General features: G+C 36.2%; 1 protein-coding gene across 2 annotated transcripts; it reads left to right on the forward strand.

The window, feature by feature from the left end:
- The first annotated feature begins 1,788 nt into the window (after positions 1–1,788).
- On the forward strand, positions 1,789–11,334 carry LOC133792128 (uncharacterized). 2 transcript variants are annotated; one of them, XM_062230052.1, is made up of 28 exons: positions 1,789–2,226; positions 2,335–2,425; positions 2,528–2,603; positions 2,934–2,998; positions 3,084–3,128; positions 3,218–3,318; positions 3,431–3,572; positions 3,908–3,969; positions 4,043–4,116; positions 4,194–4,264; positions 4,913–5,000; positions 5,077–5,149; positions 5,237–5,332; positions 5,729–5,837; positions 5,942–6,035; positions 6,121–6,204; positions 6,283–6,439; positions 6,667–6,863; positions 7,137–7,181; positions 7,529–7,557; positions 7,638–7,759; positions 7,931–7,978; positions 8,381–8,505; positions 8,604–8,890; positions 9,317–10,268; positions 10,649–10,720; positions 10,821–10,934; positions 11,046–11,334. In XM_062230052.1, exons 1-28 carry the CDS (start codon positions 1,878–1,880, stop codon positions 11,097–11,099), a joined length of 3,822 nt encoding a protein of 1,273 aa, XP_062086036.1. In that variant the 5' UTR covers positions 1,789–1,877; the 3' UTR covers positions 11,100–11,334. The 2 variants fall into 2 exon arrangements, with proteins under 2 accessions (XP_062086036.1, XP_062086039.1); XM_062230055.1 differs by lacking the exons at positions 1,789–2,226; positions 2,335–2,425; positions 2,528–2,603; positions 2,934–2,998; positions 3,084–3,128 and having other exon boundaries at positions 3,218–3,308.
- Positions 11,335–15,777: the final 4,443 nt, after the last annotated feature.

Genomic DNA, 15,777 nt, shown 5'->3' on the forward strand with positions numbered 1-15,777 from the left:
TAATGGCATAATTAAATAGTTATGGCCCTCCCGGCCCACTAATCCAGCCATTAAAACACATCGGAGAATTCGGGGCATTACACTTGTATTTTGCTAAGTGTGGGAAAGCTTGCGAGTTATCGTGAGTGACATTTTCAGTTGTCTTCACCGCTTATGACTTGGCACCATATGATGATTAGGTATTTTACTGGTGTTCCTCGTACATACATCCGAGGGGTTTTGTACGTTCATGTTGTAAGAAGTTGAGATGTGTGGGTGCCTCGCTGGTGGCACCTACTTCAGGAAGGGAAGTAGTGTCTCTTCAACAAGGTATGGAGTGCTTTAGACAAGGCAAGGTTTCTTGTGTGGATGCTAGGCTGAGGACCGCGACTTGCACATGAGACCTAGTGAGGGCCTCACTATACCAAAGGCCTTCTGGCATGAGACCCTCGCGCAGGGGCGAGCGTAAGTCTTGGGTGCCCTTGACAACTCTTGGCATCAAGGCAGGGAGGGCCTCGCTATGCGAGGCTCCCTTTGCACGGTGGTGGTCGTAAGTCTCGGGTGCCCTCGACAACTCTTGGCGTCAAGGCATGTAGGGCCTCACTATGCGAGGCTCCCCTTGCACGGAGGTGGGCATAAGTCTCGGGTGTCCTCGACAACTCTTGGCATCAAGGCATGTAGGGCCCCGCTATGCGTGGCTCCCCTTGCACGGAGGTGGGCGTAAGTCTCGGGTGCCTTTGACAACCCTTGGCGTCAAGGCATTGCACGGAGGTGGGCGTAAGTCTCGGGTGCCTTTGACAACCCTTGGCGTCAAGGCATATAGGGCTTCGCTATGCGAGGCTCCCTTTGCACGGAGGTGGCCGTAAGTCATATGTATCGAGGCCCCTTATCCATGTGAATGCATCTCGACCCTTGGGCACGTCAACCTCGCGTAGGCATGTCGGACCTCGCTATGCGAGGGCCTTGTGCACCCGTCCTCTTGCAACATTTTGTTGGCCCCTAAGCTTAGCAAGGCCAAACTTCATGGCTCATAATGTGATGTTTTTCTAGGGACAATTTCCTGTATTCACAGCATCACAAGAGCATCGAAACACCATCAATTCTGCATCGAAATCGCATCGAAAAAGCATCGTTTTGGCTAAAAATCAAGTTTTCATGACTGCATCGCACTAGCATTGAAATACCATAAACTTTGCATTAAAACACTATTGATTTTCCATTGATAAATCATCGTTTTGGCCAAAACGATGCTTTTTCGATGCAAATCGATGGTGGTTTAATGCAAAATCGATGGTGTTTCGATGCTGGTGCAATGCAATCATGAAAACTTTTGTTTTGGCCAAAACGATGCTTTTTCGATGCAAAATCGATGGTGTTTTGATGCAAAGTCAATGGTATTTCGATGCTATCATGAAAACTTGATTTTTTGGCCACAATGATGCTTTTTTGATGCAATTTCAATACAATTTCGATGCTCTACACTGAAATTTGACGAAAATTTTGGAGATTCATATTTTTTCACTTAAATGTCTATTTCAAATGCTTTTTTTTAAGTTTTGGTATTTTTTCGAGATCTACAATATTAGAATGAAAGAGAGTGTAAAAGAATGAGAGATGTTAGAAACAGAGAATTCAGATTGAAAGAGAAAATAAATGTTTGAATATTAGAGATATTTTTGTCTAAAAATTAAAATTATCATATATTTAATATTAAATTTTTGTACTAAGCTATAAGGATATAAAATCAAATTTCCCAAATGTTATTTATTATAAAAAAAATCAGGGTGTAAAGTGTTATTAACCCACAATTCATTTTCTTCCCGCCGTTTCCAAAACTAATAAAAAGAAAAATTTGACCTTCATCTCTTCTAAAGTTATCCCGCCGGAAATTCCCAAAGATGGTTACTGCGATTCCGTCCACAGCAAACCCTAACCTCAAAGCAGCCAAGAATGTGTACCACATCGGAGGCGTTCCAGTCGAGTTTCCGTACAAGCCATACGGAACGCAGCTTGCCTTCATGGGTAGGGTCATCTCAACTCTCGATCGGGCTCAGAGGGAAGGCCATTGCCATGCGCTCCTCGAATCTCCTACCGGAACTGGTAAATCTCTTTCTCTTCTTTGCTCCACACTTGCTTGGCAGCAAAGTTGTAAGCTCAAGTATCAGAATGAGTCGAAACCTGACCCGCAAGCTATGGCTGATCCTTTGGCTCATGGCGGTGGATTTGTTCCCGATGATGAACCTTCAAGTAAGAAAATCCAGAATTCGATTTTTTTTCTTAACATTCTCTATTCCTTATTGTGATTTTGATATATATATATATATGTGTGTGTGTGTGTGTGTGTGTGTGTATAAGGTGGGATAGAATCAGAAGAGTCAGGACCAGCACAGTCCACTGCAAATAAAAAGAACAAGAAGAAAAAGGCACCAACCATTTATTACACATCGTAAGTTCTATACATTAGTATATTCATTTCAATCATATATTCGCTGTGTATTTGTACAGCTGTTCGATTCACTAGTATTTGATTTTATTTTTGCTTGAAAAGGAGGACACATTCACAAATTTCTCAAGTGATCCGTGAATACAAGAAAACTGGTTACCGAGTACCAATGGCTGTTTTGGTAAGCTCTTTGCTTTCTTCTAGTATTTACTCTTAGTTTTAGATGTTTTTCTAATAATTTGTCGAGAAATAAAAAATATATAGAAGAGTTCGTCTAACTGGCATTCACAATCAGATTTTATATACCTACGGCAAACCAAAAACATATTGCCTAAATCTACACGTAGCTTATAGTGGGAAAAATAAATAATTAAAAGCTACTGAATTGTGCTGAACATTTGCTTAGTTATCAAATGGTTATTATTTGTTCAATGTACTCTTTAGTATCTTGATTATTGTAGTTCTTGATGGTAACATCTTTAATTGCTTGATTTCCTCATTGATGGCACAGGCATCACGAAAGCATTACTGCACTAATCCATATATGCGTGGGAAGGATAATCTTGATGAAGAATGGTGTCTTTTTTACACCCACAAGTCCTTTCATTTCTTTTTACTACCTCCCTTTTCTAATGTTTGGTTTGTTAATTTGAATTTCCAGCAAGCTGCTTTTGGGAAAAGGAGGCACAGGATGCCCAGAATTTGAGTGAGTTGATTTTTTGCTTGTTCAGTTCTAATCATCTTATTTCTATATTTAGTAAGCAAGCATAAACAATTAGTTTATCTTGTATACAGAAATGAAAGGAAAGTACAATTCCATCCATCCCTTCAAAAAGGAGGTTGTCATGAGGCTCATGACATTGAAGATCTTGTCAAAGTTGGGCAGGTTGTGAAAGGTTTGCATTCAGTTGTAGTTCACCCTCTTTCTCTGACTAGTTTTAAATCTATCATCCACCTACTTTTGCTATTCAATTGTTTTGCTCTGATTTTCATCTTTTTATTTCCTAGGTTGCTCCTATTATGCAGCACGTGCCATGGCAGTTTCTGCAGAGCTGGTTTTTTGTCCGTATAATTACATTATCAATCCGGTCATTCGAGGTGCAATGGACGTAGATATTAAAGGAGCTATTTTAGTTCTTGATGAGGCTCAGTATGTTTACATAGCTTCATCTGTTTTTCATTTTTAATTCAAAATTGTGTACTTTATAATTTCATTTTCTTACTAACATGTGAAGTTCTTGTTTTAAAATTAAAATACGACTTCAATATCTTTTGGAAGATGCTCAGTTTAATACTTTAATTTCCTTTTAATGCGAGAATCAAAGTGAGGGATCAATGAAGTATGTTCTCAAAACTTCTTTTCTCATATAAAACACTGTACATGACATGAGCACAAAAAGTTGTTATATGCATAAAAGATTTTACTGAAGAGATTTCTTTTCCTTTCAAGATTATGTTATTAAAATTTCTTGCACTTGTTTGCAGCAATATGGAGGATATTGCCCGTGATGCTGGTAGTGTGGATATTGATGAAGAAGCTTTGCATAGTAAGTTACTAGATACTGATTCTGCTTTTCAGTTAAATTTTATGATTCTTACAGTCACTCTACTTCTATAAAGAATTGAAAGCAGAATTGGGAGACCTCTGCCAAGCTAATGCCTTGGTGTACCAACCTTTGTATGAAGTGACGCAGGTATTGTTTCACAGATTTTAAGCACTATTATCTACTGTAAAATGTATATATCATTAAATGATGCAAATATTACATAGGACCTCCTAAGTTGGATCGGCCACAAGAAAGATACATTGGAAAAGCGTGAATTTCAACATTATTTCTCCTGGTTAGTTGGAGATTTTCAACCATCATTAGTTGGATTTATAAATTATGAGTATATGCAGTCAATTCATGATACTATTGTTTGTTCTTATTAGAAATGATCATGGGCATTCCCTTGCTGAAGTTGAATTGTTTCTTTTAAGTATTTAAAGCTTCTTATTTTCAGAAATAATAAGCTCTCTCTCTCACACACACATACACACATACTGATGTCAATCTATATGAAACTGGTATGTAGTCTTTAATTATGTTGAAACTCATGAACTGTTGTTTGCTGCTCTTCAAGCTGCAAAACACAACTGCAGGCAAATATAATGTGTCCAAATATGTAGTCTTGGATGTCTTGATTAAACTACTTGAATTGTCGTGGATTGGTTACTTTCTCTTTTTCATTTCGCGTATAAGCTCAATATTCCCGTTATTCTCTTAAGCATCAAGATAATATCAATAGTTTTTTGGTGTCCGTCGCTCAAAGTAAGATTTTTTGTGACTCATCTATTTTTTTGTTTCTAAATGATACATCCTGAAGACATTAATGTTATTTTACTTAAGAGAATTTGTAGTGGGAAAACTGTAGCACATTGTATTCTCAATCCTTTCCTTTTCATTTTTTTCTCTCCTGGCTGGAATCGGCGGTCCTTACCTGCAATAGTTGGACTGGTGACAAGGCATTGAGAGAGCTTCAAGAAGCTAATATTTCTCAGCAATCTTTTCCAACCTTGCTTGAATTTGCCACAAAGGTATTTTTAGTATAGAATTTTTAGATATATTTTTTCTTCCCAATGGCATGGTGTCAATCTCTATATTTTTTTGCAGGCAATCAGAGACGCATCAGATACAAAAAGTGATGTAGAACATTTATCTGGCATGTCTGTGATTACTTTAGAAGGTAAAAAGGGTCTTATTTTAATGAGTTCAGTGACCTTATTTTTCTTTGATGTTCCAATCTAATATCATTCTTATGCCATACATACAGGATTGTTTTCTTCTTTGACTTATTTTTTCTCAAGATCCGGGTCTCATATGTCAGATTTTCAACTTGCCTTACAAAAATATGTGAAAAGAGATGCTGGTAAGCAATCAATAAAGTTTTTTTTTGTCATGTTATGCTATTTATAATTGTTTTATTGTAGTTATTTCATTTGTTTTACATTATTGTGTTAATCCTGACCCATGTCAATGAAATTTTGGTAAAACCTTTTTCAAGTTTTAGAATTTCTGTCGTGGTATTTTTACTATAGATAATAGACATTGAGGTTTAATCTTCTCTCTCTAGTTTCCCATGTAATTTAGTAGTAAGTGCAACTGTGCAAGTAGACAACTAATTAATGATCATAAAAAGTTTCAACTGCATTATGTTTATTTCTTTGCTGTTTTACTCATTGCCACTGTGTGCTTGGTTGTGCAAATATTTTAAAGCTGTTTGTTAAATTCTCTATGGAATGATTGTCTTGCTGGTGTTTCTTAGGAAAAGCTTTTGGTGACTGGACACATACATTAAGTTTATGGTGCTTGAATCCAGCCGTTGTTTTCAGAGACATTACTGATCTTTCTTTATCTGTCATCTTGACATCAGGGTAAGTATAGCACGCTGATATGTTAAAACTACTAGTTGTGCATCCAACTTTGCTTATTATTTTTTTTAATTTCCTTCATTTTTGCTTGTATCTTTTGTGTTTAGGACACTGTCACCAATGAATTCATTTTCATCTGAGCTTGGACTTCAGTTTGGAGCTAGTCTAGAAGCTCCACATGTAGTTAATATTGAATCACAGGTACAGTGCTGTTTTTTCTTTGTTTACATTTTTTACTTGTTATTTAGCTGTTCTACTTACACAAGTTATCAACTCTATCGCTTAGGTATGGTCTGCTATAATAGCTAGTGGTCAAAGTAATTTCCCATTGAATGCAAGTTATAAAACAGCAGATGGATGTATATTCCAGGTAATTCTTTATTTTTTTCTTTTGCTAAATAGTGGGATTGTATCTTTCGTGTATTAACTTTGGTACGATATTTTAAAGGATGAACTTGGTAAATCCTTGGAGGAAATTTTTAAAATTGTGCCGGGCGGCTGTCTTGTGTTTTTCCCGAGTTATAAGCTTTTGGAGAAACTACGTAAGCGTTGGTGTGAAACGGGGCAATGGTCTCAATTAAATGCAAAAAAGACTCTCTTTATGGGTAATGTTTCCCCCCCTACTTATGCTAAATCATATGGGAGAGTGTTCCTTTGAGAAGTTTTCATTGAGGAACTTAAACTTATGCTAGCCTAAATGAGTGTTGGATATTTTGCTTTTTGTAAAAGGGATAAAACCCAGTTTCAACTTTTTTTTTATCATGATTAGAGGATTTTAATTCGTTCACAATTATTTACGTCTAACTTGATTTTGCATTATTGGCTAGTGCAGAGCCAAGAGGAGGAAGCCAAGAGGATTTTGACTCTGTCTTGAAAGGTTATTATGATGCAATTCATGGTGCATCTAAACCTATTTCTGGGAGAAAGAAAAGACCTAAGAAATTGGATTCTAAAAGCTTCACTGCAATCCAGAGTGCAGACAATGCTAATAGGGAAGGAGCTGCTCTTTTGGCTGTGTGCCGTGGAAAGGTCTATTTTTTATCCTAAAATCCTTAGACAGTTTTAAAAACAAACATGCATATGGCACTCTTGTTAAGTGAACTATGATGCAGTCAACATAGTGTCAAACATGTTTTTAGGTGAAATTTTGACTCACTAAATTGGAGTTCCATAGCCTCCCTCACTAGAGTGGAGAAAGGGAAAAAAGTAAATAAGAATAAAGTGGAAATGGCTTACTATTTTGTTACTGGAAAAATAAGGCCTTATGTGAGCATTTTCTCAAGTGCTTTAACATCGATGCAGGTTTCAGAAGGAATTGATTTCTCAGATGACAATGCTCGAGCTGTTGTATCCTTATTTGTTGCTATTGCTTTTTTTTTTGTTGCATTCTCTTATGTTGCTGTTAGTATTATTTTTATGCTTTTGGGGTAGGAGTTCAATTATGTTTTTGACAGAAGTCTAGTATTGAAAATAGCATTTTTGGTATTGATCTCATTTGCAAAATGCAGTGGATATTTTTGTCATTTCAAAATATAGAGGGATAAGATGGTAATTTTGTTAAAACCAGTTGGTATTTATGTTGTTTTCTCATTTAAGTAAGCTTATAAATGTATGGAATTCAATTTAGAATTGCCTATTTTGGAACTTTAAATAAGATGATCTCTGACTAAGTAATTAACTTAACTAATCTTTAGATAATTGTGGGCATTCCATTTCCTAACATGTAAGAATTTTTTTTCTTGTCTTTTTTGGAAAGATTATTTATGCAAAATACATTTGCTGATTGTTATCATTTTTTGTCAGCAATGATATTCAAGTTGGGCTAAAAATGAAATATAATGATGCATATAAATCATCCAAAAACCTTCTGAGTGGTAGTGACTGGTACAGCCACCAAGCATTCAGAGCTTTAAATCAAGCCGCGGGTACACCACACTATCATAGCATTTTATTTCACTTTCTTTTTAAATCCAGTGAATGCATTACAGGATTAACAGAAGTTTACAGCAATGTGATAATTTTTTTTCTTTTTGTGAAATGGCTGATAAAGTTTGTGATGTTAACTCTCCATCTTGTTTATTTTTTCTTTTATTTAGGACGTTGTATCCGACACCGGTTTGATTATGGTGCCATTATCTTCTTAGGTAAATGTTTCAAACCTGACATTATTTTCCTGAATAATTAAGAGTTCTTTTTACAAGTTTCTCCATTGTGAAATAATATTACCGGGGCGTTTGGGGGATATTATTGATGAGAAACATAGGAAGATTTCTTCTAAAATGGTCTTTTATTAACTCCTTAGGCCATACATTTGTGAAATAGCAACTTTGGTAACCCATTTTACCAGCTTCATATTCAAGTTCAGAATATCTTTTCAACTCTTGACGTCATATAAGATATTATTTATGCTGTCATTTTTATGTAGCTATACACTACTAAATGTCTAAACATTTTGCTTCGAAATTTTGTACTTTGGAATCTTGACGTTGTTTGAATTCTGTATGCTTCACATCTTTGATCAAGCAATTTCTTCACTGTGTAACTAGATGAGCGTTATCAGAGAGAAAGGAATACAGCATCCATGTCAAAATGGCTGAAGAAATCTTTTAGAGAGTATGACAATTTTGGCTCGTCATTAGAAGGATTAAGATCCTTTTTCAGTGATGCCAAGGTTGATACATGTTCCCATTTTTTAGCCTTATTATAACTTTGTTTCTTTTTTCTTTTACAATGGATGAGAATATTAAAAACTGATTTACTTCTTTGCAGGAACGAGTGAGCAAGAGTATGGTCAATGTTGCGGAGAATTCTGATACTAATTTGGAAAATACACCTACTGCAGTTCAAAGTAAAGGCTCTACAAGGAAGCAAGATCAGAAATCAGACAAATTTGATCACTTAAATCAGAAAAAGACTAATTTGACAAAGTTCAGTACTTTTTTTCCCTCTCTGAAGTCTAAGGATGACGTTGAACCTCAGGCATCTGCACGAATGGATGAAGATGCTGACAACAGCTTGGAAGTTATTGATCTCTCTAGTCCTCAGAAAGAGTCAAGGTAAATTTGAATGTCTTTGACTCTTTGTTGTGTTTAGGCATTGGGCCTAATGATGGAGGTATTTGCATTTGGACAAAAAAATTTCAAATTGGTTTGACAGCATTCTGTTGAAAGGGGTTTTTGATGGTTAAGCATTTTATGGAACTACTTGAATTCAGTAAACTTGTAGAATACCAAGTTGGTCGGTTACAGGAAGGTGGAATGATAGGTCTTAGAATATGATTAGTCTTAGATTAGAGCTTTATCCATTAACTAGTATTTACTCTATTTCAGTTGCTAGGGATTTGTAGTCTTTTATTTGTTTCAGCTTGTGTACAAATACCTTGCATTCGTTTCTATTAAATATACAGCAAAAAGGAGAATGTTCCTTCACTCTAGCTTCAAAACTGATATAACTTATACTAAAAGTTGAGAGCTAACTTGCAGGCACTCTACAGCTTTATCCATGGAATTTCTTCATGATGATCCAGAATTATCAATTGTCAAGGAAACCCCATGTTTGGATGGAAGTACTATAACACAAAGTCCATGGTCATTTTCCAAGTACGAGACTTCAGCTTCAACTGTATATCATGACTCTTCTGGTATTCAAGGTCAATTATCTTCTCATCCCTTGTCCTTGACTAATCATAACAAATATTCTTCGAAAGCAAAGTGTTTCACTATAAATATACCTCAGAAGAACGCTTATATGAACACAAGCAGCTCAATGCTGGAAATGGAATCGTCTCTCAATTTGAGTGTCAATTCTTGCTGTTTAAAACGGAGAAAGTCCATTTGCTCTTCACCTGTGATTTGCCTCATTGAAGAAGAGCATGATTCGGTTGATGCCAACACTTCTGATTGTACTACTACCTTTAATGAAAGTTCTATAGCCAATGGAGATACAATTCGAAGAATTGATTTCGCTGTTGAGACTCCTAATTCAATAGAAGGACATTCTGAGTCAAGTGTTCCCCAACTGCTCACAATGAATAATTCTACCGAGACTTCTGAACTCATAGTAATGAACAAGAGGCTGCTTGTCTATTGCTCACACTGCAAAAATGCTTTGGGTCTTCCTGAGAATCATCAACATGTCACCTGCTGTTTAACTTTATTGTCAAAAATTCAGTTGGAATCTCTTCACAGAAAGACAATGAAAATTGAGTCTGCAAGTAAATCAAAAGGTGTACATGTTCTTGTAACTGACACATCATCAGTTCATCAACTCTGCAATAGTAGTATTGAAGGTGGTTCTGAGCAGCAGGGTGTATGGTGTGAAAAAGATGGATGTGTATTCAAAACCATCTTCTGCCCCTTGTGTAGTACGGACAACAATTGCCTTGGTGTACAGGTCCTGGCAACAAATGAATCTAATATTCATCTACTTAACAAGGTAGGCCTTCTATACATCTTTATACTTGCCTATATAGGCATCTCTTTACTATATGTTGCTCCCAATTATAACCATGTGGTAGATCCCATTTTTGGTTCTGTATTATAAAAATAAATAAAAAGCAAACATGGAAATAAAATTAAAGAAAATAAATGGATCCAATATTTGTTTAGCGCATAGTTAGTTTTCTTAAAATATATTTCACCCCTTGTTATAATGAAAGAGAACTGTCATAAATGAGAGCATACTTCCATCATTGAGAAGGTGATGACTCTCTAAGCAATTAGGAACAAAAGAACTAAGAGAATGTATGAGCTCTTTCAATTTTGGTGCTATTTTCCCAGCTAATTTGTTTCTTTGGTGGCCTATGATTCTTGCAGGTCTTGCTTTATGTTGATCAGTTAGAAATTAAAATCTTTGAAGCATCCATGCACAAGGATTCAAATGCCAAGGTAAATTATTTGTATGGTGGTTCATGAGATGATTAAATTTTTAATATGAGTAATTTATGACTCTCGAAGAGTTTTTGACTTTTTTCAGCATATTTTGTAGGATGCGTCGCCCATTAGAGGCTCGAGCATGGAGAAAGGTGCAACTCAGAACTCTTTCGACAAATTCGCATATATTCCTAATTCATCAGGAGGGTGGAGAACCACCAAATCCAAGGTCAGAAGTTAATCAAACATATATATAAAACTCTTTTGAAGAGTAGTACCATAGACTTCTTTGTTTCATTCATGTAATTAGTTTTTGACAAGCAAAGTGCTTTTGGTGCAGTTGAAACTTCCAAGGAAAAGGACATCCTCTAATGCAGATGATGAGGATTCATGATAGCTTTAGCTTATTGTTTCATTCATGTAATGTGTTGAAATGTAATAATTTATAATGTATATATAGAGCACATGACCCGATAGGCAAGATCTTGGCTTTATTGTCTTCTTGCTTAGTCAGCAAGCAACTGTTCTTTGTTTCATTCTTGCTTATTAGTCAGCAATAGCGCCATTATTTTGGTAGTGTTTGTACATTAATAATCAATTACTTTTGAGTTTTGATTATTGTGTAGAAAGTGACAGCAGACCAGTCAACACTAGTCATTGATTTTACAAGGAAAACAATTAAGATATACTATAGGGCATGGATAATGTGTTAGGGATGGAAATAGGGCGGGTGATTAGTGGGGCTTCTTCCGCCCTCATACACATTAGCCATTTTAATTCCTGTCCCTAACCTCATCTTGCATATTCTCTGTCGGGGTGGGGCGGAGAATCTCTATAGGTATCCATTTATTAAAAAGTAAACTAAAAAAAAAGTTAGTTACCTAAAATTAATATATATTATACTATATTAATAGCTCAAAGTATTAAATATTGTCAAAAATAAATTTAAAATATTTGAAAATTTTCAATATGCTACAAAATTACATTAATAAATATGTAAAATAAATAATAAATATTATAAAATAAATAAAAAATTAATGGGGTTCTGTTGGGGCGGGGAGTTTTATCCCCTTCCCCACCTTATTTAATATTCGAGAATAGAAAATGGCTCTCGTCCCCACCCCATTACCCGTATAAGTGGGGAATCCTTGCCCCATCCTCGCGGGAAAAATTTCCATCTCTACTCTTTGTAGCCATCACACCCATTCTTCTTGTAATCTTGATTTCCCATTAATTTGATAATACACAAAATATTAAAAAAAAAAAAAAGGTGCATTTATAGCCATTAATGGCTATGGCGACACCCATCCCGCCTTCGTACAGTGCAAGATGGAATTAATTCCCTATACTATATCGTTTATATATTATATATATGAGAGTTAGGTCACAATAGAGCAAAAAGTAAGAGTATTACTATAAGATACTATGGTATCCAATACTACTTTAATGTGAATGATGCAATTTGTGTTGGATTTCACACATTTTAATTTAAATTATAATGTGTGAATCCATATTAAATTACACAAATAACATTATGTTACGTCAAGTAGTATTGAATACCATAGAATACCTCATAGCAATAATTTGTCGATAAATGTTGAGTACTTGAGAATAATTACATTTCGACAGAGTTGAACTAAAATCTAATAACAACTTGTAACTATATCTTACTAACTAATAACAACCTTACTTAACTAATTGCTTTATAGTATTCATTGTATTTTAATACATTTGGCGTCAAAATCCATTCCAGAATCCAAACAATAATTCCATATATATAAACCACCACTATTCACTTCTCTCTACCTCATATTCTCTAGGTTTTTCTTATCATAGTTTCTTGAATTACATACAAACAAGTATGGAGAATTAGTGCGTGGCATTCGTGACTTCGATCTTCTCTTAAAAGTTCTTAATAATGATTTTCTGACCAATATATGAATTACCATAATCTGATTGACCGGAAACAACCATGAAGACATTATGACTTTTCCTCCTCTACCACAACTTCATCTTCTTTGTTAGTCGTTTCTGTGTGTAGTATAGAACTTAACTAGGCCAATATTACTATTGGACTTAAACTGACCAAAGAAATGATTAGAATCATTTAGACTAATTAATCATCAAAATATTAAGAGTCGTGGTTTTGAGATTGAAGTGCTTGACTTGTTACTTCAGTTTCCCTCTTACATGCCCTTGTTGTTGTTGTTGTCTATCGGCGATAGTGTGTACTTGATACTAGTGTCGGTTCATTTCTAATCGTTACCTTTTCCACTACTACAAAAAGGAGAATTTGCGTCACTCCTTAGCATAGGTCAAAGAAATTGACCGATGCTTTATATATGAGGAAATTTTAGGTATAGACTCAGTCAATCATAGACTGTCGCCTATTGTCAATAATTTTTTTAAGCCCATCTTTTCCTAACATCTCCTTAACCCCAACATCATTTTTTATTCTCTCTCATGCCCTCCACCCCTACCCCCAAACTCACCATCTCTGTCGTTCTACTTCTCTTCTTATTCTTCTTCTTCACTTATATTTGCTTTTATAATTTTTTAATCTTATGGTACTACTTTTGTTATTTTGAATTCGTTGTGGTCAGCGACCTAGGGATGGGGACGATAGGTTGTGGACGAGGATGGCTGGCTGTATTTTTGGGTTTTTGTTTTATGTGATCTTGGTTAGGAGGGTTGAAGACATTATAAGTTGTTGTGTTATTCTTGTAATGATAGCGTGGTTTATTATGTATATGGATTCGTTCCATTTATTTTTCTTTAAATACACATGTTCTATTAAAGGCGGGCCTCTAAGTGAGTTAAAATTCGATACTCTACTAGTCTACAAATCTTGTTTAAAAGGTAAAATGACTAAAAAAAAAAAAATTCTCCAAAAGTGTTAGAGCCAAATAATCTCTCACACAAACTTATGCAGTCCAATAAACGTACAAGCTCGATGAGGTTTTAAGGATTATGTTGCTTTTATTAATGGCCACTCTAGATACGATTATGTATATATGATGTAAAAGATACCAGAATCCTTTGAAAAGTTAATAGAATTCCGAACTAAAGTTGAAAATCAATTAGGCTGAACCCTAAAAACTCTACGACCAGATCGAGGTGGAGAATACCTCGACAATGAATTCGAGGATTTCTTAGTTAAGCATGGTATTGTATTTGAGCTCACTGCACCAAGTCCTCCACATCAAAATGTTGTTGCAGGGAAGAGGAAAAGAATGTTATTAGGAATGATGAGCTCAATGTTCTGCTACTTTTCGTCTTCTCTATCCTTTTGTAGATATGCATTGCAAACAACAACATACATCTTTAGCCTTGTTCCATATTAGTATGTAGCAAAGATACCCATGGAGTTGTGGATAACACGCAAACCTAGTTTAAGGCATATATGCATACGGGGTGTCTAGATCTGAAAGCTAAGACCAGAAATGTAATGTCCTACTACTCAGGGACCGTTACACTGTGTATTTTAAATAGTGCTAAACTCGCTAAACGAGTCATTTGGCATAATCGTGTAACTAAACGTGATTAGCAGTTTAGGGTTAAAATTATTGGTCAAATGTACAACCGTTTCACTAAAACGTTTACTTCCATACATGGGATCCCAAAAATACATTTAAAAAGGTTAACTACAATTGAAAAGTTACAACCAGCCGACCTAAGCGGCAAAATAGGGTTTGACCCTAGTTCCTCTTCAAAACCTCGGTCGTGGTGGTCGAGCAGCCACATATGTACACATCGTCACCTAAGCTCTCCAACTCATGGATGGTCCAGATTTCTTTTCCTCTTACTTGCACCACATAGCACCCGTGAGCCAAGGCTCAGCAAGAAAACTTAAACATGCTCATAAGTAGTTAATAACATGTTACCAAATCATAATAAGCATGCCTAGCAGTAATAACTCTATTCCTGCATGCATACCATTCATATAAATGACTACAGCGTCATATGAGGCCAATAACCCAAAATAAATGATTAATGAGCCATACCGGGGCCCAATGCCCAAAATACATGATTAATGAATCATACTGGAGCTTAGCGCCCTAATACATGATTAATAAATTATACTGGGGCTTAACGCCCTAGGATATGGGACTAATGAGTCACCCTGGGGCCCTTTGCCCTATCCTCTGTATAATCAGCCTTGGAGTTGGCCCATCGTACTTGGCGCTTTAGTTTTCCACGACCAATAGGTCGGTCAAGCGTATGTCACGCTCTTGATTAGGCATAACCATATCGACCAGCACTCAGCACGCTATTGCCGCCCCTGACTCATAAGTCAATGCTTTCGACCGACACTTAGCATGCTAATGTCGTCCTTGACTCATAAGTCAATGCTTTTCGACCAACGCTCAACACTATTGTCATCCTTGACTTATAAGTCAGTGCTTTCGACCAACACTCAATGTGCTAATGTCGTTCTTGACTCATAAGTCAAGTTTGTGGCCTAGCCCTAGGATATGGGACTAATAAGTCACCCCGGGCCCCATTGCCCTATCCTTTGTATAACCAGCCTTGGAGCTGGCCCAGCGTACTTGGTACTGAATTTTCTACGACCACTAGGTCAGACAAGCGCATGATGCGCTCTTGGTTAGCCTAACCAAAACGACCAGCGCTCAACGCGCTACTACTGCCCTTGACTTATAAGTCAATGCTTTTCGACCGGTGCCTAGCGCGCTATTGCTATCCTTGACTCATAAGTCATGCCTTTTTCAATTAGATAATGCAGACAGACATATATTATATATCAAATATCCAAATACAAAGCATTCAACATGCTTAATCAATAATCACAAGCATAATCATAATCATGCACATTCTCAGGCATTCATGTCCTATCCATATTCCTGTTCAATAATTCGGGCCAAGCCATAATCACATGTATCACATACCAGGTGCAGTTTTCTTACCTTTGGTCCAAGTACAGGTTACAAATGAATGACCCCCGAGCACGATCCCGGTTTCGAGCCCCTAGCAATAACCTAGTCACAACAAAGTATAAAATCCCGTCGAAAATGAGTAAATAAAGGCTTCCGGGCCGAGTCCTAGCCTCCGGG

This window comes from Humulus lupulus, chromosome 1, assembly GCF_963169125.1.
Source record: "Humulus lupulus chromosome 1, drHumLupu1.1, whole genome shotgun sequence".
NCBI classification, from domain to species: domain Eukaryota; kingdom Viridiplantae; phylum Streptophyta; class Magnoliopsida; order Rosales; family Cannabaceae; genus Humulus; species Humulus lupulus.